Genomic DNA, 27,787 nt, shown 5'->3' with positions numbered 1-27,787 from the left:
GTCGTACACAGCTACTTTCTGCGATGACCTTCTGACCATGGCTATCGAAGCGGAATCGCGCGCTACTCCGGACTTTTTGCTCGGCTCGTACTCGACAATTTGCAGGAACGAGTGACTCAAGGGACAACCATGCCGTGCACCACTCGCGTTCGTGCAACAGATGACATTTCGGATTTTCCTTTGATGTTGTTTTTGTTGGCGTGTCTGCAATAATTATGTCCCAGAGGCAGGTCCGCCTGGATGACGATAGCGCAGTTGGGGGTCAAATTCGGCGCTGCCTTGAGGAGCATTGTCTTCCAAGAGGCGGTGTGACGTTGGCGTGATAAGGATTCAAGGGTGGGACCGGGACTGTACAGATTTTCCGACAATCATGTACGGTGAGGTGGTATTTACGTGTGGGTTGTTTATTTGTTTGTTTGGCAATGAAACATTAATGGTCATTAGCGAGTTATGCCAAAGCAAGTTTTTCTACGCTCATCACAGAGTAAAGTACAAACATAGTGCAAACATCAACTTCCTGGTGTTTATTTGGTAGTTAAAAAATGTTATTTTTGGATTTAACATCCATCTCTCAGGTCTGTTGTTATTTAGTGTAATGAAAAAATTACTTAACTCATTAAATTTGTTGTCGAAACATCAGTTTCATATTTTTTATATGTATTATGTATATATTACTAAATTTTTATCTTTATCTTTAAATTAATACAAATTTTCGATTTCATACATTTTCTTTGTGAAGTATGCTTTTTATCAAAAAAAAAAAATTTTCAGATTTAATTTAAATACATAATTTTAGATTTACTTTCAATTAAATTTTGTTTCTCTGATTGCCACATTTCTGTCCTTTAAATGGTAACGTCATTAATATTGTCTTTCTCGAAAGACTCTATTAATAAAAATAGATGGAACATGTCTATGTAAAAACACATATGTAGGTAGGTACATATAACAAAAAATCTGAAAGAATGAAAATGTCTAGAATAAGAATAGTTATTGAAAAAAGAGATTTAGCATAGAATGTCAGAGTTGCATTTTGATTACACAAGATCACTGTTCAACTGAGATGAGACTATGTACCTCTAAAGATGCTACATGCGAATGAAATATCACTCAGATAATTATTCTCTCGTATTATCTAACAACTACGAGTATGTGGTTAGATAATAGTTTTCATTGAAACAGAGATTATCCTGCGTTAGCTTAAATCTTAATTTAAAAATAGTTTGAATGAAAGCAACCAGGAGTGCAATTATAATTTAAAATGTTTCGACAAGAACAAGCCCAAAATGTACAATTATTGTAAATCATATGATTTTTTTTTAATTTTTGTTTTAAGGACAATAAACAATGTCAGGACAGTTTATAAGTGTATCAGGACAATTAGTAAAAAATCTAAAATTTAGAAGCATGATAGTTGAGGAATATCTGGTGGAAGAGATCAGATTGTTATTTTACCTTGGAATAATAAAAGTTCCTAGAACCAAATTTGTATTAACGAATGCTTGGTGATTTCGATTAGGGCGTGTTATTCTAATCGTATTTCCGGTTCCGGTTTAAATGAAAAGGACAACAACTTTTTCTGAATAAAGTGTAGGAAGTTGTATTTCATGGATGTTCGATTGTTTAATATTTTGTTTTCAAATAAGTCTAAATCGTGACTGTACAGTAACATTTAAGTTTATTTAGTAATAAATAAAGCGTGAATACAAAAAATGATAAAAAAAAGTTGAAACAAACTATTTTACCCATTTAAATTTATACTCAAAATTGGCGTTGAAGAGTCGATTGTGAATGAACCACAAATAACGCAAAAAGTCAACTTCGATGCTAAATTAAAAAAAAAACACCCGTTAGATACCTATTTTCCTAAATAAATACCTTTTTTGGTAACTAATGAGAGCATCTTCTTTGTTTTCATACACATTCAAGGACAGGTTGTGTTTTGTCAAATTAAATTCCTAGCGTAAAGTGCATCTTCACATTCGGGTTGAAGATACGAAAACGAAAATAGCTACTAATTATTTTATATATCGCAAATTAATTTGTCGAAAAATTGAGGTTAAGTGTTAGGAAACACGCCTGTTTCGTCTATTCGTTGGTCACCCTGTAAATCTAGGTAAATAGTATCTTTACAAATTTCAAATTAATAAATTAAACTCTAGCTGTATAGCTGGTTTACTTTTCGGAAAATCATTTGTGAAACATGTGGACGGAGGTTATCATATTATACACCATGTGGGTCTTTTTCTGTTAATCAATGTAGGTTGCAACTAGGCAACAACCTAATAAAATCCGAAAAAAGAGAAACTATATCTAATAGACCAGTAGAGCGCAAAACAAAAATCCATAGAATAATAAACTTAACGTATGTAGTCATAAAGATTATTTGATGGAAAAATAACAACAAAGGAAGTAAAAGAAATGGAAAAAACGGAAAAAAATTAATTATTATATCAAAAAACTCAATTGATATAAGAAAAGCTAATCTACAAATTTTAACCTGATTATATTTTGCAAGGGGTACAACCAATTATTATTAAAAAGAAAACAATCTTGTCAGTAATATGATCAGATTGTGTTTTTGAATAATTTGTAAAACTAAACGGATATACTTCGTCCAGCGAGAGGATTGGGGGATTTTAAAATGTAGGCTTGTTAGCCATCACTACAAAATGCACTAGAATACATAATTTCAGGGCAAAAAATGTTACGGCTTGAAGGATATTATGTATTTCAAATTTTACGCGCGCTCGGTGATACTTTCTGTGCGTAGAATCTATACTTGGGCCAACCAACAGATATAGTAATAAAAAAAGGGGGATGTGGCCTAGTTGCGTAGAACGATATACGCCGAAGCCTATTCCACAATGAAGCAGGTTCTTTGCCATTTGTCATTCTTATAAGTCTTCAAAAAAACTATTTTGTAATACAAATCGAAAAATGCCAAGGAAAACAAACAAACATAAACACGTGGTCAAACTCCCGAAGTGAGGTTAAAACGAATGAGATGCCGGATGCCGTCAAGTAATTTTTGTGGATGTACATCAGGCTTTCGAAAATCTGCGCACGTTTTAAATAAGCCAATTGGAAGCTGCTATTTAAAATACGCGGGCACTAGGGGGCGGTTTTATTACTATATCTGTTGGTTGGCCCAAGTATAGTGACTTTTATATCTCGCTGGACAAACTATACATATTTATGAAAACTTTACGATAACTAAATAAAATGATCTTAGTACTCTGTGATTTCCACTAATATAACAAAGAACAAATGGAAATGGTGTTTAACATGTTGTTTCAATTTTTATCTTCCAAAAATTTTGCAAGCCCTATGACTCAAATTGCTGTCTTATGTAAGTAGACAGTATGTATTTTATTGCTGTAAATCATCTGTTAATTCGGATGTTCTTGTAATTACATAATTGTTAATAAGTGTTTTGTGTTCTTATACAATTTTAAACGATCGTCGTTTCTCTATTTGGGCAAACATATGATTGCAGCAAAATATTTTTTAAAAGTAAATAGAGGTAATTTATCGATAATTATTAAGTAATTCATTTATTGTGTCCGTATTTGCAAATTAAAATTCTTTTCCCGTTATGCACAAATCGCTCATTCAGAAAGGATATTTGTTATTTGCCGAGGGTGCTTATTATGACGAGCTTTCACCGTTGTAAAATATGGTCACAATTACGGACAGAACTCTCAAAATAACATATCATTAGCTATCAATGCCTACACTTTTGGTATCGAGCTAAACACATAATACTATCATTTTGGCATTTTTGATTCCGTCCACAATGAAAATTTAAACAATCAGCCCGGGGTCTTACCGTTTCTCAACTTCGTCGGAGATTATATATCACTTCCTTTTGTGCCATTGACCAGGAAATTAGCGAGTCTTGTTATAATAATTAAGCAAAAGATGTTGTGAAATATGTTCAGCCGCTCGTAATAAATGAATTATACGGTTAAGTACGTTGCGAGTACAAAGATGGATGAATTAATACGTCGAGACTTTGTCATCCGGGTCGGTATGTTCGGTGAGTAAGAAAGCGAGTCGTAGGATTTGATCAGAAAAACAGATGGTAGGTGTAGAATTTATGAATAATTGTTTAATTAATTTAATTGGAAAACTCTGTGTGAGATTACAGGTTAAGTGTGAATTTTAGCATTAATTAATGATGCGCACATTAAGTCGACACCTATTTTTAACCTTTTTGAATTAGGTGAAAGAAACGCGAATACGAAAGCGGTAATAATGTTATGTTTTGTGAAAAACTCGTAAATCTTCATAAATAATCCGACGTCCTCTATCACCTCCTAGGTATTATTGTTCTTAATATAATTGCTTTTTCAAGTACTTGATTTCTACAACCTCCAACTTCACGTAATTACTAATTACGGTATTGCTTATGGTCCACGGTTGGTGTAATAACCACATTGTTATTAAAAACTTAATTCACACGTACACAGCTGAATTCATTAAAAATATTAACACAATTACGTAAATTTTATTTTATTCTGACTTCGTAATCTCAAAAATACAATTACAGTAATTCGGATTATACAACGTGAGTATGTGGTACTGCTGGCCATCAGAGTGGAATGTGAACTGATAAGAAACACTGACCACTTCCTATTATGTGATTTTCGAAAATATTCAAGTTTGAAAGCATTTTACACGTAATGATATGCACAGATAAGACGCTTTGGTAAATTCGGTGAAAGTTCTAGATCTTGCAGATGTGACGTGAATTTTTGCATCCAGGTAAAGTAATGTTTTATTTATTCAAAGGAACAAACTGAAATGGTCGCAATTATCAGTCTTTTCACTTTTGAGTTATAAGCGGCGTTTACAAAATTATTTATTAATCGTACGGCACGCATTGTGCAATTTTGCTGGAGAAAAGCAATCAGCTTGTAACTGTTACTCGTAGTGCCTGTTTAGGAATGCATTTCCTGCTAAAGCAAATATGAGAAACAATATCCTGGACTTGTGATTTAAGGAAATGAGTGATTATTTCGCAATACATTTTCCAAGAGTTTAATCGACTCAGTTTTACACAAATTTCACTGTTAATCAACAACTTGAATTTAGTTAAATTGACTTCAACGTCAAAGAGCATCAGTAGAGGGGATTTTTAATTTTTCTTAAATCTGATTATTGATAATATTTCCACTAAGTTTCAAATGTTTTCAGCATATTATACATTGCTTTTAAGTTTTACTAAACACATAATCAATTTTATTTTTGTACCAAATAGCGGGGTGTTGTTTCATTTATTATTAATAAAAAATATTAATTTATGATCTCACTTAATGACATGGACACTTTCATTTTCTTAAAGTCGTTTAATAAAAGAATGTTCCCTTTTTTCTCATATACCTACGAGTATGTACAAGAAAATACTCGTATAATATAGCTGTTCCAAATTCACACAATATAACACAGACATATAACACAAAAATTAATAAATATTTAGAACTCTCCGTTGCTATGAGAAATCTTTGGAGTTTAGAAAAAAATTCTATTTTACCACTTATAATTTCAGCAACGGGAATAGTACCGCAATCGCTTTTTAAAAATGTGAAAATTTTGGATTTAGAGAACACATTGGTGGTTGAAATTCAAAAAGGTATATTATTATACTCATGTCATATCGTGAGGAAATTCCTTAACATTGACACAGAACATAAAACACAAAAAAGTCTAAATGTGGAGACAAGACGCCGGTAATTATGTTGATAAGCACTGCACTATTACTTGATAGTATTATCCGTAATAGTGTATATACTCCGGCAAAATTGCCGTGCCGCCGGGTGGAGGTGGGATACGAAAAACCAAATATCCGGAGTTTGTATAATCTAAAACAAGAAAATTCATTTGAATTTAAGAAACACAAATTTAAAAAAAATGTTTTAATGCTTTTAAGATTTTATTAAAAATGTTTAGCGTAATAATTTTAACAGAAGCAAAGCATTTCAGCACGAATTAACTTCTTAACTAAAGGCCTGATTTCAAGTTGACTTGCGACGGTCGCACTTGTGGTTGTCATGGTAACGTCGCAAAAGAGAAAGATAACGCATATTGGTAATTAATGTGTAGGACAAAGATAGCTACACATTTGCGCTGCACCGCCTATTTGCCACCATGACTTGAATCACTTTCCAGAAATTCTTCACTTTTTCAAAAGGTTGATCTAAATTGCTGCAGTTCTGATCTTTAATCAATTAATTAAATCATGTCTACATTAACATCATCCAAGAACATCTTTTCTATTGGATTTAAAAGGCGTGAAGACCAAATGGTTGCATGAATATATTAACTGATGTAATAAAATATAATAACAATATTTTTCAATTTAAAACAATTTACGTTAAAAAAAGCCGACATTAAATCAACATTAAATATTTTTCTTACAAAAATTGTAAACTTTATCTACATTACATGACAGTATTAGAGAGAGAAATCATCTGAACAAATGTTGTTTGTGTACACATATGTACTAATGTATTTTTAAATAAAATGAAGGTCAAGTTTATACATTTCGTGTGAGACATATCACGAAGTTATATGGTACACATGGCATGGTAGTGATTTATTTATTAAATTTTTTGAATATTTATTATAAATTATATACTTAACAAAGAAATTAAAAATTGAGTTTTTATTAGTAAAATTTTATGGGGTATCAGTAAAATTAAGAGGTATCTAATATTGAGTGAAAAAATTGCTATAAATATCAACAATTCATTTTTAATTGTTTATAGATTGCTATAATTAATTAGTTTTAGACAATTTACAGTTTTAGACAAGTTTTGACGTATTGGGCAACACTGGTTGGTGTAAGTAATATAAATAGGCCAATTAACAATAGACGAGTCGCTTTATATGTATCTATCATTTATTGACAATCATTATTTAAAAAGGATGGCATTGAGTTAGTTTCAATAAAGTCAGTCAAGGTATTGTTTATACGTGATAAATTAAATTTAAAAATATTACCAAAAATGGTAAAATAAATTAAATGCGTATAATTAATTTGGTGAAAGGGTGAAGGAAAACACACATTATCAACTAACACTAACAGAATTCTGAAAAAGATTTACTCACGATAAAAACAGTAATTTTTACTTTATGCGAACAGTTTCCGGAAAAGTATTTAAAACTGATTGAATAATAAAATGGATGTTTCACTTTTGTAGTCTGTGATCTATGGGATTTTAATTAATACATTTACGCAAGACTGTCTTCCGTTATAATTTAAAAAGTTAGATTATTGGTTAACTTTTAAATAAAACTAAACTCTTTTGGAATCTACTTTATACTTCTGGATTAGTTAACTTAACCGTAGTTCTAAAACTGTAGAGTGTTATGGCAAAATCGTTGGGAATTAAATGCATTTTTCTTAGTAACATTTATTTAAATAATAGGTAGATTAACTCAAACGCGGAGCTTGGTCAGGTAAAAAGAATGATCCCTGAAGCCATTTGAAATGAATTCAGTTTTCTGGTTAGGTTTCTAGATCAAGTTTTTTATTTTTATTTTTTTTTATAAAAGTAAAATTTGTGAACAAATATGTACTCTTAAAGATGTGTACACCTCTTCACTGGCTGTGCACACGAACTAGCAAAATATTCGTAAAACTTGACCTCGATAAGTTCATTAGGTACATTGCTTTTAGTGTGTAAAAATCAATTTTTTATAAAAACATTTCTCGTTCATGACAAGACAAAATTTATTTGCTCATTATTGCAATACACATTTATTTAAAAACAAAAGTTAATGGCTGACAGTGTTTTAAATTATACTTCTTTACAGTTTCATGGTTTCAATATCGGATACAATAATTATTTTCCTCACATATCCAGTAACGAAGGCCATTCAATAACAGACAACAAACAAATCTTGTGGTTTTAGCCATGAATTGTAAATCTGTAATCTGTCCCTATGAACAGGATGCTATCACCTTTACATGTGGATAACATCTCCATTATATTTACTGCTTTAATTACACAGACAGGCGTTTTTGAAATAATCGTTGCAAATATCGCAGGTGTTTGGCAATCATTAGATAAATTTAAACTCAAATTTATCACTGTTCGTCAAGTGTATAATAAATCATTACGTTAAGATAAGTTTAAAAAAAAGTGCGATTAAACTGATAATGCAGTTGCTATGTTGTACACTTACGCATTTTCGAGCAGTAACTAATCTCTTATGGGAAATTTTGTAATTTATTTATTTTTTTATTTCAAAACTTAAGAGGAAATATTAGGTCAGTACAGACTGTTTTTAATTGGTAATGTTGTGTGAGCTGATCCATGATCTGTAATCCGTAAATAAATTTGTAGTCAAACAGGCAAACAGGCCGTGGTTTTTTCTCTCTTTTCCAAGCGTAGGTCTTCTTTTTAGTTGACAAATCCTTCAGACGCATAACCTCATTTCGATCATACCTTCATTTGTTGTGACAAACGACGAATTGATGATCGTCCAATTCCACTCTTTCTTCCTGTTTCACGAAATATTTGACAGGTGACAGCTGATGAAGCTACCCCATACGTTAACGAAAACAAAAGCAAATACCAAGCGACTTGATCACAAATTGTTTTGAACACGCATTACTACAATAATGTCTAATGTATACCGGGTGTCTGAGCGAAAAGTTCGGACCCATTTATTTCTAGTGTCTTTTACGCTACTAGTATGTTTTTTGTGTTTTTATTTCAGAATTGAACTATCTGCTTTTATCACAGCGCAAATATTTCGGCAAAGTTCCGTACCATCAATTAGTGTTAATGTTTTTAGAGTTTCCTACGATTACAATAATAATTGACTATAAATAAGCTTTTTGTGCAGGATTGAGTGTCTGATCTAAGACTGGATCAAGAGTGGAGGTTAATGTTTGTAAAATTTTTAACAAACGTAAAACATTACGAAACGTGGAATTTTTATCTAAATACGTAGATAGAAACAAATGTCTCCGGCTCTTACATCGTCCATGTATCTATAATTACGTGGGTAATAGCAATATTGTATTACGTTTAGAAATTGTTTTTTAATATGTAAATTAATCTGCGTAATATTCTTGTAACCTTATCTCCCATCTACTTAAATAGATAATATAATATCCATATTGTACATGTAATAAGATGTATCGTTGTCGTTGCGTTGTTGCGAACTGATACAAGCAAGAAAATTTAAATTAATAACTACCATAATTTCAAAACTGGGCTAAAAGCCTTAGTTCTCAAGGGTAATTGTTGTGACATGTGACACATGACGAAAGGTCGTAGTCTTCACGAAACGACCATGAATAATGCATGTGCATTCAAGTAAAACTATAGATAAACCGATGAATAATGTCAACAAAATAAAATAACCACATGGTTTCGCGTCAGTGCTCAAATTGAATAATTACATGATTTATTCGTTTGCGTTGACATAATATTTTATTTATGTCTTTTACATGACTTCGTTAATAACGAATTAACACACATTGAGAAAGAGTAATTCAATTATGTTATTATTTTGATTTATTCTATTTTTTTCGTCCGTGCTTTTTCTCATACCGTTGCCCAGAACATTGCGACCCCAGCATTCCCAGATTATTTATTGCGGGGTCAATTAAGCGATTTTGTATTCTCATGGACGTTTGTCAGACATTTCAATTACTTCAAGAAATGTTTTAACTGGAAGTCAACAATGTTTGCCTTGTTACTTGAATAATTAGAGACTTCTGCTCAAGGATTTTGATCACTAACAAGAGTTTTTTTTTTATATTTACTATATTTCAATCTGGTCTACTATGTCTAGATTCCCTTGTTTCTCAATTCACAAAGAATTTAAATTGCATTTAAATGCTGAATCATCGAGTACCAATCACAACAATGATCATTGTTGTCCTGACAAATGCAAATAAAGGAAATAATTAAGTGATATATATATATATTTTACAGACAATTTATTCAGAAATGGATCCTTGTAAAAAAAGGAGTAAAAATCATTTAAATATTTGACATTTATGTGGTTGTGTTAGTGATGAAAAATTTAGTTTATTTTTGGAATGTACCAAAATTGAAATAAATTGTTGCGTGGGTACTTGGTTATTCACATTCTTTGTCAAATTCGAGGTTGAATACTAAACTGCCTACATTTTGATTCCATTTGTAGAAATTATCGCTGAAAAGCGCATAACAATATAGCATTGATCTAGTTACTTAATGCTGGTCATTATGTTACGAATGAGAGAGTATTGACTTTAACACAAGGATTTCATTTTTGACACAATTTTTATTAAATGCCGACAATTAGCTAACATGTAACAAGAAATTAAACAGAAAAAAATTACAACAGTAGGTATACTTCGCATTAGGGCCCGGATTTTAGGCAAAATGGACTATTTTTATTTTTTAAGGCACATGTATGAAACTTGTCTATAAATGATTTCTGGCTTAATTAGAGTAATTAGAGCCATATTTGATTCTGCCTATTCGGCCTAAAATGCCCTTTAAATACCTATTTTACCTTTTAACTGCCTGAACATGCCTAAAATGACCAAAAATCAATTTCATTTTTGCGGTTTTTTCCCAATTTTCGAATTCTGGGAAGTTTACGGTATTGAAAATGTAAAAGTGGTACCTCAATAAAATTTACAATGCTTTATGATTTTAAAATTTAAGGAGATGTAATTACTGAAATGTACAAAGTGCAGTACAATACAGGAATTACTTTTTCGCTTTTACGGTTGGGACCATGATGTCAGCGGTAAATACTCCGACAATACCTAAGTACCACAAACCATTAGACTGGACTGGCATAAATTACAGAGTTTATCTGTTTGCCTCTGTTCGAAGGGGTGCAGGTATACGCGGTCTAATGTTTTCTGATACTTAGGTATTGTTAGAAGCTTTAACGTTTATAAAATGGTCCTTGCCATAAAAACGAAAATTAAAATCCCGAAGTGAAACAATAAGAGAAACCTTAAGGGTGTCATTTTCTAAAAATTTAAGAAATATAAAATTAACCATCTCCTCTGAAATTTGGTGGGAGACGTAAATATAAGCATTACAAATTTGTCATTTCTCGTTTACTTTATCTCCGTGCAGTGGTCGTGTTTCTTGTGAACCTGTTTAAAGTGAACATAATGCCGAAACAAAAAATTAGTTTACGCGAAAAAATATTACAGTGGACAAGCAAGAAAGATTTATATGAAATAAAATCAACCCGAGAAATGTTTTGTAAAGCTTGTGGTAAACTGGTAAGTTAAGCATAATTAAAAATATGTCATTTTATATTTTTTACTTATTTGAAAATTTTATTTTTTGTAGTTTATATGCGAAAAAAAATGTCACTTGCAACAGCATGAGCAAACGGCCATCCATAAAGAGAACATTATGACACCGCTTCGGCAAACGTTGCTGACACAGAACTTGGAGGAATCGGCAAATAGTACATTCAATATGGAACTTTGTAACGTCTTTTTAGCTGCCAATATACCATGGCACAAACTACAAAATCCTGCGTTTCAGAATTTTCTGACAAAATATTGTGGTAGAAAAATTCCGGATGAGTCTACTTTACGGAAAAATTATTTACCAAAATGCTACAAAGATGTATGAACATACTATCTTTTAATATTTAATTTAAAATTATTTTCACTTTTAGACTATTGACCGCATTCGGAATGAGCTGGATCCTTTTAACATATGGGTTTCAGTTGACGAAACAACAGATGCACTTGGGCGATATGTGGCGAATTGTCTGGTTGGGAAACTTTCAGAAGATGAACCTGGAAAATCTTATCTTTTGGCGTCTAAACAATTAGAAAGAACAAATCATGAGACAATAGCTAGATTCGTAAATCAATCTTTAGGTAAGGGTTTTTCACTTTTTTAAATTTATTTTGATTTAAAATTTCTATGCGTAGAAATCTTGTGGAGTACCAGAGTTGTTGCTGAAAAGTTTCTTTTGTTTGTAACGGATGGAGCACCATATATGATAAAATCTGGTAGACACCTTAAGGTGTTTTATCCAAAAATTGTGCATGTCACATGCTTAGCGCATGCTTTAAATCTAGTGGCTGAAAAAATTCGCTATCAATATGAAGATGTGGATAATTTAATTTCGAACGTGAAAAAAATTTTCGTTAAGGCACCTTTGAGAGTTGAAATGTACAAAGAAAAACTAAAAGAAATGCCACTGCCTCCACAGCCAATTTTAACACGATGGGGAACATGGCTTCAGGCTGCTATGTTTTACAGCGAACACTTTGATTCCATTAAAGAAGTAAGTATATAAAAGATAAGCAAATTAATTGATTGTTAAACTGTTTTTAACTACTCACAGGTTGTCATGTCCTTTGATGGAAGTTCTGCTGTTGCTATTCAAAAAGCACAGTCTATAATGAAGAAACCCGGAATAAAAAACCAATTAATTTATGTTCGCAGTAATTTTAAAATAATCTGCGAAAGTATTACTCAATTGGAAAAAAATGGGTTACCTTTAACCGATTCAATCAAAATTGTTGAAAACGTATTTACCTCCCTAAAAAAATCTCCAGGCCCTGTAGCAGCAGTAGCATTAAAAAAACTTGAAGATGTTACTGAAAAAAATCCTGGATACAAATTTCTTCTAGAATTGGCAAGAATTTTTAGAGGTGAAGATGTGCCGGAACATGACACCAAAATGGAAGAAATTTATTACAAATTTGCGCCCATTACCTCTTGCGAGGTAGAAAGAAGTTTTTCAAAATATAAGTCCATTTTGGTGGATAACCGACAATGTTTTAAAGTAGAAAATTTAGAGCAATATCTTGTATGCAATGTAAATACGTAACAATGTAAATAACTAACAAACTTGTAGTATTGTATATTAATTAATAAAAAATAATTAGTAAATATCTTGTTGTGTGTACCTACTTAAAACTTTAAAAACACATTTTTTAATTTAATTAACCACAACTTTAAGGACCTAGTATGGCTTATTTTCAGTTTTTAAGGGACTATTTGCAGTAGTTTAAGGGACTATTTTAGGCACCTATTTCCGACTTTTTAATTGCCTAAAATCCGGGCCCTACTTCGCATAAATCAAAATACGAAAAATTTTAAAATTTGAATACAGAAATTTTTTCTATATCCTCAAAAGAAAGTAGGTATTTTCTACCTATTCTTAGGCTCGCAAGTATGATATTCCTTTCATAGGGTGTAAAAATACTGTTAAAGTTTTAATGCTGTAAGTGTTACTTAATAAGGAACTTTGATTATAACGTTTTTGACTTGCTTGACAAATAAGCAAAAATGGCATCTACAGTACTTAATTTTTTTGTCATTTATTTTCGTTGTCCATTTATCCATTCTTAAAAAATTCATAAAATCTAAGTAAAGTAAACTCTACAGGGTGTATCTGAAATACGTGTGTTAATTTTAAGCAGTGGAAGAACTCGACAATTCATAAAACTTTTCGCTATAACATTTTGCAAAATTCGCAAAAGTTTTCCAAGATTTTTTGCTCCTCATTCAACACTAAACAAGTCGTTTTGTTTGATTAACTAACTAGTCTCTATTTATTTTGTAACCATCAGAATTTAATTATTGAATTTTTTCTATAACAGTGTAACTTTTTTGACAATGCTACGTTTCTATCAACAGAAAATTTTCGCCCTTACCCATAGGCGGGTAGGTATACATTTTGATGGCAAATTTTTCCACATTTTAAATCAATTATTATTATTAACAATAATATGTAATCAATTTGTAACGCTTTTTCGAAAAAATTAAAATAGAAAAAACGTTTCATTTAACGAGCTCTGCTACGTGTTAAAATTAACACACATTTTAGATACACCCTGTATATAAAATTAAACCTTGATAACGGCAAGTGTGCCTACTTTGATGCTCTAATTTTGAGAAAGTTACATTTAAATTTTAAGAATGTTTTTTCTAAAAAATAAAAATTAGCATGTACGTCTGGAGTAAAGGGTCATTTCGTCATGTCATTTCGATAACTATTTCTTATAGTATTGTTAAATATTTATATAATTTAGATACCAAATGTTAATATAATATTTAGTTATAATATATTCTAACATAATGTTTGAGCATAGTGTAAGATATAAAATGTTGCTTCTGTTGTGGGCTCCCTGCAGTTCGAGAATTTCTTACATCAAAATAATAATGCGATGCAAATATGACTGTATTAAACTGTAGTAAACAGTAACTTTACACATTTTACGCAACATGTAAATTAATTAAATCGGCAATAACAAATCAATTTTATAATCCGTTCGAAGAATTTTGTCCGACTAATGACGAAAGTATACATTATATTACCGAAAACAAATCAATCATTGTTTATTGCAGCTAAATATTGAGTAAGATAATATAGTATGTTTCCACAAAGATATACAACGATCGTCGATTTGAAAATCTGTTTATAATTTTAAAAAACTCCTTAATCTTATATCCAAAGAATTGTAATATGTACTACAGATATCAAAAAAATATATCAATAGCTTATTATAAGTAAATAATAAAATAATTATTTTAAGACAACTTTTTTTGTTGCAACAGCAGTGCACATTTTTGACTTAAAAACTTCTAACTTATCTATTAAGCACAACATTTTGCAATTATGTCATTAGGCAAGAATGTCACAACATTTCTGTCAAAATGACCAAAAAAGTAGAATTTGAGTTTACTGCAAATGGTTTCTATTTGATAGATGTTTTAACATTTGTTTTTGCAATTACGCTCATTATAGCGCTTCTTTAAATTTCTTATCCACAATTGCACACTACGTACTAATTCTTTCTAAATTACTGTCATTGCTATAATGTTACATTAACTTCATTTCAAGACCTACATTCAAAATTTTGCAAATTTTTTTCAAGAAAGCACATTCACTTCAATATTTTTTCCAAATGAAAATTTGTAGATAAAACAATACTGGATACTTTCTTTTCAAGCAAAACTAAAATTTACATATTTTTTTATTTTAAACTTAATGAGTTCAATATTTTTTATCCATAAGACATTTCTGTAATAGTTTCCTTAAATTACATAAAAATCGGTCGAGTTTCTTTTCGATTTTTTTAAAACTTCTTAATACATATGGAGTAAGAGTAGGTACAACGTGAAACATTTCAAATTAGATAAAAAGTAAATGCGAGCAAATTATATTCTGATTTCTTTTTGTTAGTTGTTGATCCAGTTTCATTTTGCATATTTCAAACCTAATTGAAACATTTTAAGATTACAAAAGCAAAAAATCTGACTGTTACTTTTGTAGATACATAGTTCTTTATAAAAACAATATTAAATTGACTGACAATGACAAATTTTCATTTTAAAATTATGTACAAACGCAAAAGAAGTAAAACATCGATGTGTTAATATCTTTCGTTGAAATGTTGATGGATTCGACTTCTCATTAAAACCGTAATGTCTTCATTGTCAGCTCGTACAAAAATACTCTGAGCAGCTTGTCTGTGCTTTTAAGACATGTTTTTGCTGCCTTGGTATTTAAATGTTTTGAAGAATTCAAACGGGAGATGATGAACACGAAGCTCTACTAAATAACATAACCTATTTGTGTAATGACGCTGGTTATTAGTCAGCTTTTCAATAAAAATGTTTGATCAAATATTTGAACTTTAATGGTGTTGTATATTAAAAATTAATATTTAGTGAAATTGCAGCGAAATAGTTTTGTTGTGAGTAATTTGTTTACAGTGTCAGCAAAATAGCAAAAGAACCGTTAAAATTTCACGTCGAAATATTTACCTTAAATCCCGGACTAGTACCCAGCTTTCCTCATTTTTCTCAAGAGAAACACATAAAAGTGACGTCACTGTACTCTTTATTTGATGATGGTATTATTTACATGTCCACCTACTTTCTTTACTTCTTAACAAAAAACGTCCCACTTAAGCCAGAGTTTTCACTTTTCACATAGCTTTTGATTAAAAAAAAAAAACTATTGTCAATTAAGAAACAATGCCGCTAATTAAAATTAATTAAATACCATCAACCACCGACAACAGTTCTGACCTCCGTTCAAGTTCACATTTTCCAAGAATGGCTCGGTGCTGCACACATGATTTAGACGTGCCTACATAGTTGTAGAATGTTAATATGGATCAAGTACAGTTTATGGACCTTGTATATGCAGACACCCGCTATGACTACTTCTGCATCGTGTTCAGGTGACAGTCGACCTGGTGAAATCACATTACCACGCGAGCTCCGACGACTTATCTCGGTGAAAGTCGGCGGTTTTGTTGTTAAATTTTAAACCATTTAAGTGGCCAAGACTAGGTTTTACCGACAAAACGCGCTCTTCACAATGGAACGAGGACGACGCACGATTTCCAGCCATCAAGACGCGTGGGTGTTGGGCAAGATAACACCCGGATGCTAGTGTTGTAATTATTTTTGCATTATGGTCAAACCAGTTTTCGATAGCTCTTCTCGAAAGCGGGCAACTGGTTCAGCGTGTCGTTCGAGGAAATTGAAACACGTTTTCCAGTTTCATAGGTTTATTCTATTGCAGTATAAATAATGAATTGAGCTAAACATACACAACTCTGCAATGTTATATACATAAGTATGTACAAGATAAATTGCACTAATCATCACATTCGCACAACCACCGTGAGGGCCCTCGGCCCAAACCTCCGAGCCAGGCTTCACCCGAAGTTCTCGAAGTGGTGGATGAAGTACGGCAGCTTGCGCCCCTTGTTGACGTCGTCGCACGCCGACATCACGCTCTTGGTCAAGGGTCTGGGTCCGCAACTGAACACTCCAATTTTGCTGACCTACAATTCCAAAATTGCAAAACGAAGTTTCAAACTGACGCACGCAAAAACTTACGTAACTGTGTCTTTTTTGCACAAATTTGAGGAAAGAGGTCATGTCCGGTCTCCCGAAGTGATTAACAGCTTTCAGTCCGGTAAAAATGGAAGTTTTCGAAAGTCTTTGGAAATGGTTCTCGCAAATGTACTAAAATGATAGCTCCATTAAAACCAGGTTTCACTCATTGCCAACCACTACTGACCAACATCGTCGTTCTCAAATCGAACTTGTGGAAAAATTGCGTGATGAAGATGTGGATCTCGAGGACGTTCGTCACATCTTTCTTCTCGACGTCGCGCAACACGTCGATGAACCACTCGAAGTGCTTGTGCGAGGGACATATCCACAAGAAATACACCTGAAATCGAACAAAATAACACCAAATCTCGCAGGTTGCGGTTTCGTACTTTCTTGCACGCCACCCCCGAATATCTGTTGGTCGAAGTACCGAAAACTAAGTCGTTCAGAATCGAGGCGTACGGCGTCACTCCGATTCCGCCGCCGACCATGACCGCAACTTCGAACTTGTACCAGTCTTGATTGCCACCTCCGAACGGTCCTTCCAAAAGAATTTTCGGTTGATCTTCCGGGTTATAATTCGAGGGGTCAAAGTAATTTCTTAATTTCCACGTCCAAGGACCTACGAATCTGAATTAGCACCGGAAATGATCGAGTCTGTCGATTACCTTGAGCTTTAATATGGCACGACAAAAAATTTTCGTGTGGTGCAGATGTCAAAGTGAACGAATGAAACTCGTGACTCTTGAAAGCTGTGCAAGCTAGACGGACCCACTGACCCGAAAGATATTTCAAATTTGGAGGTCTATAGAATTTAATCTTGATGACGTCGGAGGGTAGCAGCTCGGTTTCTATCACGTCCAAAGGTATGTATTTAGTTCTCAGGCTTACAACCTAAAATGAGCACATTTAATGTGACGGATTTGTTTTAGGTTTCGAGCAACAAGGACCTTGTCCAGAATGTAAATGGTTCCAGGTCCAATAAAAAATATCCAAAATCTTGGAGCTCCGGTTAGTCTGGCTAAACCATGAATTAAGCACAAGATGTACAAGATTATGTAGAGATTGTGAGTCGCCCAGAAGAAATTATATGCTTTTTTTCTAATGGTGGGATGGGCGAAGACTATGATGATGCTCATAATGACAAACAGCAAGACACCAGTCAGGCCTGAAAGGTTACAAAAATTGTCTACCTCTGAAATGACTCAAATTGTGTCAGATTACCTGTTATCGTTTGGAACAACCAAAATGTAATCCCAGGCTTGTAATCTGAAGGAAATCTGACTTCGTTCGTTAGACATTTTAAATTCTCAATGGGTTGAGTGGACACGTGGTAAAAATTAACAATGTGACCTACTGTGTGCAACAGCGAAAAGAACAAAGCTGTGCAAGCTGCAATTTTATGAAACTGAATGTGCGTATCCAAAGGAATGTATTGTTGTATTGAAAATTCCTTCAGTTTTGTAAGAAGGTTCCGGGACATTGTCAACAACAAAATGCTGTAACAAAACGATAAAGAGGCTGCCGAGCCTCTTGTTATTGCAATTCCAACACCCATGATGTGACGTAAGTCGGTGTGTTCCGCCATAAAAGAGTAATCTGAAATCGTTGCCGTTCTAACAGTCTTATTGTTGTTTGTTTCAAAACTTACGAATAAATCTTTCAACGAACAGGGCGATGGTGATGACGTAAAATATGAACAAGTAGAATATGTTCTGGCGGTTCTCTTCTAAAAACGTCGTTAAGGAGTTCCACTTCAGCTCGACGTAGTTTTTTTCTGAGTCTATTGTCGGCTCGATGTGAAAGCTTGTCATTCTAGATACAAAAAATGTAGAGTTAGAACAAAGAAATTGGATTTATTGTTACCTGGCGACATTAGTTGAAGTGTCTAAAAAGTTCTGCTTCGCGCCTTTGCAATCCAAACCAATTGCGACAAATTCCCCTTTATACTCTTTCATCATTTCTTTAAAATCGCTGTAAGTCAAGAAATGTTTGTGTTGAAGTCCTGCATCCTGCAATTAATTAATATTTGGTTGAGGAAAATTGGTGGTGAGCTAAACCCGAACCTGAAACATTCCATCTATCAACTCTGTCACGTGGTCGTCGCTCAAACTCGTCGTTCTCGCTATCTCCACCAGAGATCTCAACATTTCGGATAGTTCTTCTTTGTCTATGACACCGTTGCCGTCGTTGTCGCACATGTCAAAAATGATGCGCAACTTGTCGTCGGTTTTTCCCCGCGAGAACAACACTACGGTGTCCAAAAATTCCTGAAATGGGTTCGTTTTGGTTCCGTCTTCGCAACTCGAGAAGACCTACCTGAAAGGATATTCTCCCATCGCCGTCCTTGTCCACGATGTTGAACATTTTCCTGACGAAGACTGCGTCGTGTTTCATCCCTAGAGCACTCGCAAATTCACTCTTAGTGAGAGATGTCCTCATCACAGTTACCACTTCACCGTCTACGCTCGCGTCGGATCTTCGACGACGCTCTCCGGGTCGAAGCCCGAAAGTCAAAGCGTACGCCTCTCTGAAGAAGTGTTCCAGTTTTTTCTGTCTGCGCTCGCTGGTCTCAGCTTTGGCCAGCATAATCTCGCGCACCACCTGCAAATTTCCAAAGTTGCTTCGACCACTGCTTCAAAGAGAAAACTCTACCTGCGTGACGATCAGGTTCTTCTTGTTGGACGTCAGGAACAGTTCGAGTTTTGTTAGGAATTTCTTGCGACACCCGATAGAATCCAGTTCGATTACCAGATCGTGGTCGCGAGGAACTCGGATCAGAACCATGGGTTTCTTCTGGTTGGTGAGCTCGACGGATTCCTCGACGAAGATGGACTCGATGTTTTTGAAGCTGACTGTGCGTAGTTTTTCTCCCTTCCTTCCCATTATGTGTATGGCAATTTCTGGACCAAATTTCACTTTGACTAAGCGTTTGTGGTTGGCGTGAAGCCATTCTTGGACGATCATGGTGTCGACCGGGAGTTTGCCCTCGACGCAGTTTCTCAACTCTTCCTGTTTAATCTTCAGGCGTCTTCGACGGCGATTTTGCAACTTTACAACTCCATATCCAGCTCCGGCACAGAGGATTGGGACAAAAGCAAGAAACACGCAAGCATAGATGTAAACCAGTTCGTTGCCCTAAAAAGATGACGATTATAGAATTTTCGTGTGTGCTACGCAGTTTTAATCGTTTAAATCATCTAAATCACTTAAATTCTAAAAGGTTAACTGAAGACTTGAAAGTACCAAACACTATTCGACCAGGTTAAAATTAAACTGTCCATCTACAGTCATAACTCATAAGTCATACTTTTACTTAGGTATACTTTTTAATTTTTTTGTGAATTTAAATTTGTTGTAAACAAAATTTGTTTAAAATTTGTTGGTGTCAATAAAGGTCACAAATGCGTGTTATTAATGTATCAACTTTCAATAAATCAGCAAGCAGATTTATTAATTCCATCAACCGGTTGGTTATGTTTTCATTTAACAGTTCTCATTACCGCGATTCACTGTAGCAGTAGCACAAATTTTAGACAAGAGTTGATTTATCGTCATCAGACAATTTACGATATGACAATATTAATGTTTTTAAGGATTTTAGATTTCATAGGTTATTATTATTAAAAATGACAAGAAAATTTAAAAGAATAATAATTATTATCTAATATGTGCTTTTAAATTTTTTTGTCATTTTTAATAACCTAATTAATAATTAAATTATAATTTAAATATTAATTTTAATGACTGTTAATAGAGAAAGTAGCTACAACTTATTCAGAAATGATCTGCTTTTGAAATTAAATTAATGTACGAGTATTCTCGTATACATGGTACAAATCAGAACGTCGATTTCCTCATTTTTTTCTTTCTGTTAAATATAACAAAATGAATGTTCAACTAGAAAACAAATCAAGAGTGCTACCTTATCTTTTGTTTTATCGAAATGTCTGTCTTAGCTTAATCCTACACATATGTATACTTGCTATACACAGTCGTTTTATTGGTTGCCTACCTCTCGAAATAGTATATTTCAAACCAAGGTAAGAAAGTGCCTTCTTGCAGACCGCAGGCAAAGATTATAAACCGGGCCGTAGGCGAGGTTTGTAAGTGCCTAAGGTCTGCAAGGGCACTTTCTTAACAAGGTTTGAATACTTTTTTTTTCTACCGGCACAACTTCGTTGAAAAAAGTCAAAAAAAGATGGTTATATTCCTGATTAAAACGAAAATTTTGAGAATTGAATAGTAGGCTGGGTTATTTGTTTAATTAACTTGTCATCGCATTTGAAGATTTGACGTTTGTTCGAAAATTTGATATAAGCTACCTAGCTTATCTGTTTATTTTCCAGATTATATGATTGATCTACCAACTTGCTTTATTGAATTGGCTTTCATTTATCAATAACTTATTTCACTTTTGACACTTTTGACATTTGTATTTTGGTACAGTTTTACCATAAACATTTCATGATTAACTTTCTTACCTTAGCGAGAAAGTTGAATTTTCTCACCTCAAATGAGGTATCCACAGCCTACATTTCTAACCGGTAGGGAAAAAAAATCTATTATTAATTAATAATGGTAAATTGGTAAAACTCATTTACCACTTATTCTGGGATAATTGAGTACATATACTAATCGACAGAATGTATTCTATAATTGGAGGTTACCTCTATTGAATATATAATAATAATAATAATTGTTGCTTACAATTACAGGAAACGTCAGTAAATTTTGCCAAAATCGAAAACTCTTTTCAAAGTTAACGTCAACACCGTTGCTTTAAAACTGACGTTTGTTTGACATTTCACCGAAAAATCTGCTTACCAGTAGCGTCGCGTTTGGCAATAAAGATGGTAAATTAGGAATGTAAGTGCTTATTCACAATGGACATAAGCTTGACATAAGGCATAAGAAATGATACATGCAGTGGATATACTATTAATTTTTACGTAACTTATGAGAAGTCACCTCAGTGAACATTATTGTTGTGTACAAAAAGGCATGAAGAATCATATGCGAGTTATATGGACACATAAATTATTTTCCAATTGCCCAAAATTACAAATTATTCTTAGGTATCTCTTATGTATTTCTTATGTCCATTGTGAATAAGCACTAAAATGTTGCTCTTGTTTATTTTATAAATTTTCCCCATTATCAGATAATAATAATAAAATGCACTATTATAAGTCTAAATTCGTCTAAAACGCCTAAAATTCATGAGATATCATTTATTATAAACTAGCGTTTGAGATCACAAATTATCATTGAACGCTTATTTGCCTGGAATTATGCTACGACATGACCGATAATTTGCAACGCCTGCTCTGATTTGTTTTCTTTTTGATTATTTTGTACTTCTATGTATAACGTTTCAACACAAAACATTTTCAGCTTTAATATAACAGCTGATATGATTCTTATCAATATCTACGGATGAAATAGATCTACCAAACGAATTCGTAGGACGAGTAGAATGTGCTGCTCCGGTTTTACGAGTCATTATGATCGATTACTAATCACGAGTTTATATTTATGAGAGAATGCTCGTACAATGATTAAATAAATGAGGACCATTTAAATCCATAAACATACGCCAATTTGGTTTTTGGACACTGTGCATTTTTGACTTATTGATTAATTGTCAAATTTGATAAATGTCGTTACCGCCAGAAACTGAGCAAAATAAGGTGATAGATTCTTCTTTTTTATGTTATCGCTGTGATATCTTCTTAGGACCTTATTTCAGCCAATTAATAATTAATTAACGAAAAAAGGTCATGTGACACTTGAATTGTATTCTTATTTATTATTATGTTATATGTTGCATTCAAGATTAGAACAACTAAGGACAAAAATGTTATCAAGTAAATTAATTTTATCTGAGAAAATAAACATATAAAAACATTTGGATAACTTGAAATTATTAATCTAGGTCTTGAACGAATATACCTAAATATATCATTAGCTGTTGCGTGTTAAAAAATAACTGGAGTCAGCTTGAGGCCAGGAATTATAAGAGTAATTTTTATTTCCTCGAAAAGATTCAATTATAAAACATTTTGTTGAATATTCTCTATTGACAAAAAATCAAGATCAACCGCAATTAGTGTTTTTGCTAATAAAATTCTGAAAATGCACTGAGAAAAAATTAGATGGCAATGTTTTTACAAATCTAATAATAATAATACTATTTAAGAATTTAAATTTATGGTAAGAATTTTAATTTTTTATTTCTATTACTACTTTTGGATAATTAGGAAAAGTAGATGTTCTACTAATAAATTTATAGGTTAATATAAGCATTTGAATACTCAATCCAGTGTATAAATCTCGAAATTTTTTTATTAACAATTCAGTAAATTTAAATGTCGAACAGGTTTAACTAATTTGGAGTACTCTAGATTTGTATTTTGCACTAAATTTGGTTATTTTTTTTGTATAGTATGAATACTGGTTTACCTAAATGAAATTTAAAAATCATTTAGAAGAATACACAAGTATAGAATGGATTTTCATTATTTTAATGAATTGATTTAAGTGAAATTATCAATTCAATTAACTAGATACGTTGTCCGGTGAGTCTCTCGCTGAATTACTCTATCAAAATAAATAGAAGACCCCTTGGTCACTTTAAAATTTTATATTGATTTTTTTATTGAAGTTTTAAAATGAGTATATACACATTTGAGCCCACAATCTATTGATTTATTAATCGATTTGTTTACCTCGAAATAGTCGTATCCATTCAAAATCTTGCACGGTTCCATCAGCGATGCATTTAACTGCATGGGCTGCGGACAAGGATCGCCATTCATCCAAAAGAACACATTCTTCTGCATATGATGCGGCGCTATACTTGTACTGTTCACTATAACATCCCAAAGAGTAACTTTCCGAAGACTTTCTATTTCCTCTTTGGTAAAAATGCTAAAAATCTTCAAATAATTTTATATACAATCTCTTTTTCCAACACCACTTACCCATTAGCTTCATTTTCAAACCAGAATCTGTCAGCATCCCGCAGGCGAACAAATTGTTCCTTAATCACAGTCGTAAATAATTCGCCAGGACCTCCGTAACTCTCCAACATTCCTCCGACGTAAACATCCACATTATTGATGTTACCTGAATAGACAGACACCAACGCTTGTAACAATTCCGGTTTTTCTTTGAACAGTTTGGGATTGATCTCTTCCCATTCTTTTCTTTTCGCCAAATTATAATAAGATCTGACTGTATTATAGTCTGGTAGGCCATTGTCGCGGCCTCGCATGATATTCAAGGCGCCTAGATCCCTTCTAGAAAATTCCATAGGGCCAAACAATTTGTCCCTCACATCTGAACACAACACTGAGTCTTCTCTTTCAGCCAGTTGAGACGTCATCCCCAACAAAAGCTTCTCGAGCGAATTTGAAGACAACACATCCTTTAAAACATCATAACTGTACCACAAGAACAATATTATTCAAGCGTCTTACATTAGAATCCCACCAGGTGGCGCATAAGCGCAGTCCCATGGGAGATGCGTCAAAATTACATTCACCGTCCCTCCTGAAGAGACCAGGAGGAATCAAAGAGTGTCCATACCTGAAGGCTGCGCTCTGGAACACGTGCGTAATACCAGGATGCACGTCTTGCTTGTACCCTGTATATTCCGGCAAGGGTTGGCCCAGAAACGCCGGTATGTACTCGTAGGCTACAATGTTTTGTACAGTGGCAACAACAATCCTTCGAGCTCTTTGGAAAACGTCTTCGTCACTCCAGTCCGGATGCTCCTTTTGGACTCTTTCAGCCACAACATTGTGCCAGCGAAAAAACAAAATGCTGACGGTGAGCAAAGCAGGGTTTTGGTTGGTTCGAGGATCTCCCAACACTGCAAGAACAACAGTGAGACCCCTTATCTCTCCTCCGACACCGTACTTACGGAATAATCTTTCGGTACTTAACATTTTCATGACATGTGGAACAGGGTTATTGAAAAGTGGTACTCTCATGGAATTTCGAACCGGCATTTTGCCCGTGGCGTCTGTTGAAAATGTACCATTGCGAAACGATCGCATCGTATTAACCCACGGCTCGCTGGTACTATAAATGAAGCTGCCATCAATCCAACTCGACACTTGGTTCAACTGAAAGACAACGTTCACGACGACGCCAACAAGATTGCTTTCGTCAGACCTGCTCTCTGGGGCTGTTGGGGCTCTGGCCGGTCTTCCTGTCGTAGCCCGCCCGGTGGAAAGGAATGTATTTGCCGCCTCTGCACTCCTTGTCGTAGACGTCGTCACATCTTTCGATCTCTATGTGATGCATTTCTATCGGACATCCGCTCTCACTGGCCATCACCACTTCCGAAGTGACCATCTGGCCGAAGAATGCCAAGAGAGCTGTTCGATTGTTCATGGAGCCCAGACCGTCCAAGCCTCGCATGAACAATCGGCTCAGCTTCCGGGGGCTGGGGCGGTTCTGACCCGCCAACATGTAAACGCCATCGGCGTAGGCAGAGGGGGCGCGGCGGATGAGGTGGGACTCTGAAATACAAATATTTTTTTCAAAACGTAAACAATGACAGGAGAATAAATCATGCAAGGTGTTTGTGACAAAATCTAGAAAATATCAATTTAATCGCAATTATTCCTCGAATTTGACAAGATATCTATTCAATGAATTGTAGGTAAACACTTTCTTCTCCTACTTGTATTGAGAAACCGAGATAAACCATTGTCAGAATTTGAACAATCGTTTCTTAGGAAATCGTCGCAAAGTGATGATGAAAAATAAATAAATTAAAGCTACAAGAAAACGGGAGCCGAAATTAATGTCGGCTGCTGGATTTGCTGCTAATGGAACACCTTTATAAAATTATTACATCATTCTTAGTATCCAGTATAAGTTTTTTTTTTTATCAAAGATAGCATGTTAGCAATTTATTGGGTATAAATTAGTTGGCACCAATAAATTTATTGGTACAAGTCCACCTGCAACATACACAATTAGCTAGTATATGATCTCGTTTTCAGCATCAGGTTAAAATTTACTTTCCAAATAAAATAAATCACCATTTCAAGGTTACTATCTCAAACGTGATGAACTATTTTTTGTAAGTCAAACAGTTCGGAGTTTTCTTTCATTTTCGTCCTCCACATTCAACAATTAATTATTGTTATTAATGATTATTGGATACAAATAATGAAGACCAATTTCGGTGAAAAAAATTAGAATGTAATATATTGAATATGTTACAGTGCTATCAAGGATAAATCAGTTTCTACGAAAAATAACTAAGGATGCCTCAAGCAATTATCCAAATATTTCGTTGGTTAGTGTATCAATAAATTCGAAAATTTGGAAGATTTTTAACACTGGAAATAATTAGAAATCAAAGAAGATTAACCTTCAGGAGTTCAAGAGACAAGGTTATTTTTTGCAACGAAATGTGGCATTTAGAGAAATTTTTATTGAATAATATAAAAATGTCATAGATATGTATCTATTGGAAATATATTGGCTTTCACGTGTAATCAATATAACCAGTGTTCATAAATTTGGGACGCTGTTTCACGAAGGCAACTTATGAATAATCATAATGAAGAACTTGGTCAGACAATTTAGCTAATTGAAATAAAATTGGCATTTTGTGTCTATGTATGTATCGCTTGTTTGTGGGCCAACCAAAATTAATATGACCTGAAAATGACAAACTTTCATTTTAAATAACACCAGACACTTTGTCTCTGTACAAGTTTTTTGTACTCTCTTCAAATGCATGTGCCAATCACAATACACCGATTAACGGTCGACGACATTTGGTAAGAAATATTGCACAATCATTGACTTTTTTTTAATAAATTGCTTAATTTTTATTATAAATACATTATCATGGCGACTTAGTTGTTGATTAGTGGTTTCCTGATCCAATAAAATAAAAACTGATGTAATTCAGTCAAAGAGCAAGGGCGAAAAAATTATTCATAAATACATTCAGACGAAACAGTAACAATGTTTAGTGCATTAGAAAATGGCACCTTATTTTTATTTACTAGACTCGCTGAGAGGTTTTTAAAAATTAAATAAAAAATGAGATATATGGATCTAGATTAGTGAGTAATACTGTTTCAGGGTTGGTAAAGGCCACTGGGATTATGTCTTTTATAAATTTACCTTGGACTTCAAAGGTTACAAAATTTATTTATATTTTGACAATATATTGAACATAACATTTGCAGTAATAGGTATGCTAAAAAATGTTTACAATATAAAAATGATTCTAAAATATTTAATCGAAATTTTGGTTTTAGGTATGTGACTATCATACTAAAAAATATCAAATAAACAATTAATTACCAATAAAGCAAAATCAAGGTTATGTGTTTTAAGGAGATTTATTCATGACAGAAAAATATTCATGAAAAGCTACTATGTATTAAGTACTAAATTTTAGGAGGTATTCGTAGCGCGAAACAAGTTTTCTATCTTATTTAAAATTGTAATACTCAATTGTGAAGATTAGGTAAGAGTAATCATTTACATATTAAAAATTTTAAGACAACTTTTTTTGTAGCAAACATTTTATATATAGAAATATGGATTATATGTCCTTTAACATTACTTAAACATTATTTCAAAATGTACAGGGCGATTCTGAAATGAGTTTGGAAAAAAAAACCGGTAATTGCTGAGAAGTCATAGACAAAAAAAAATTCTTATAAAAGTTTTTTCGTTTTCGAGATACAAATGATTGAAAATTAGGTCAAAATTGCTAATACGCTGCTGAGTTAAAGGTGATTACCTGATTATCTTGGTAGTTTATCAATAATAATAATCAAAGGTGCCCATCAGTCACAAACGTAATCTTACTCCTCTCGATTATTTCCATAGAAACATTTACAAAGCAGTATGCTTGCACCTAC

The 27,787-nt window shown here is 33.3% G+C and overlaps 3 protein-coding genes and 1 long non-coding RNA gene across 6 annotated transcripts in view; 2 read left to right on the top strand and 2 right to left on the bottom strand.

Moving 5' to 3' along the window:
* The window catches only part of mol (dual oxidase maturation factor 1 mol), a 31,845-nt gene extending 15,611 nt beyond the window's left edge, over positions 1-16,234 (bottom strand). Inside the window, exons 1-2 of one of the 2 annotated variants that reach the window (XM_069044096.1) lie at positions 16,027-16,234; positions 15,786-15,957 (exon numbers count right to left, since the gene is read on the bottom strand). The gene's annotated coding sequence lies outside the window, so the exon portion shown is untranslated. Of the gene's footprint in view, positions 1-15,785 lie in introns of both variants that reach the window. The other variant, XM_069044077.1, reaches the window with a different exon arrangement.
* On the top strand, positions 270-27,437 carry LOC138128056 (uncharacterized). Its single transcript, XR_011158512.1, has 3 exons — positions 270-575; positions 26,997-27,109; positions 27,176-27,437. It is a non-coding gene; the product is annotated as an uncharacterized lncRNA (long non-coding RNA).
* On the top strand, positions 10,105-13,058 carry LOC138127899 (uncharacterized). Its single transcript, XM_069044010.1, has 5 exons — positions 10,105-11,263; positions 11,334-11,618; positions 11,671-11,878; positions 11,933-12,291; positions 12,352-13,058. Exons 1-5 carry the CDS (start codon positions 11,150-11,152, stop codon positions 12,838-12,840), a joined length of 1,455 nt encoding a protein of 484 aa, XP_068900111.1. The 5' UTR covers positions 10,105-11,149; the 3' UTR covers positions 12,841-13,058.
* Positions 16,523-27,787, bottom strand: part of Duox (dual oxidase) — a 31,503-nt gene continuing 20,238 nt past the window's right edge. For both annotated transcript variants that reach the window (XM_069043932.1, XM_069043937.1), the window contains exons 3-19: positions 25,059-25,408; positions 24,805-25,009; positions 24,359-24,753; positions 23,861-24,306; positions 23,606-23,807; positions 19,530-20,012; positions 19,194-19,478; positions 18,941-19,144; positions 18,741-18,886; positions 18,526-18,689; positions 18,099-18,473; positions 17,825-18,042; positions 17,543-17,768; positions 17,264-17,496; positions 17,059-17,214; positions 16,875-17,003; positions 16,523-16,819 (exon numbers count right to left, since the gene is read on the bottom strand). In XM_069043932.1, the coding sequence (XP_068900033.1) occupies positions 16,691-16,819; positions 16,875-17,003; positions 17,059-17,214; positions 17,264-17,496; positions 17,543-17,768; positions 17,825-18,042; positions 18,099-18,473; positions 18,526-18,689; positions 18,741-18,886; positions 18,941-19,144; positions 19,194-19,478; positions 19,530-20,012; positions 23,606-23,807; positions 23,861-24,306; positions 24,359-24,753; positions 24,805-25,009; positions 25,059-25,408 (4,346 nt within the window). In that variant the 3' untranslated portion in view covers positions 16,523-16,690. The remainder of the gene's footprint in view (positions 16,820-16,874; positions 17,004-17,058; positions 17,215-17,263; positions 17,497-17,542; positions 17,769-17,824; positions 18,043-18,098; positions 18,474-18,525; positions 18,690-18,740; positions 18,887-18,940; positions 19,145-19,193; positions 19,479-19,529; positions 20,013-23,605; positions 23,808-23,860; positions 24,307-24,358; positions 24,754-24,804; positions 25,010-25,058; positions 25,409-27,787) is intronic.

The sequence above is a fragment of the Tenebrio molitor genome, chromosome 1 (genome assembly GCF_963966145.1).
Source record: "Tenebrio molitor chromosome 1, icTenMoli1.1, whole genome shotgun sequence".
Taxonomy (NCBI): Eukaryota; Metazoa; Arthropoda; class Insecta; order Coleoptera; family Tenebrionidae; genus Tenebrio; species Tenebrio molitor.
The sequence above is the reverse complement of the archived record's forward strand: the minus strand, read 5'-3'. Positions and strand labels throughout refer to the sequence as shown.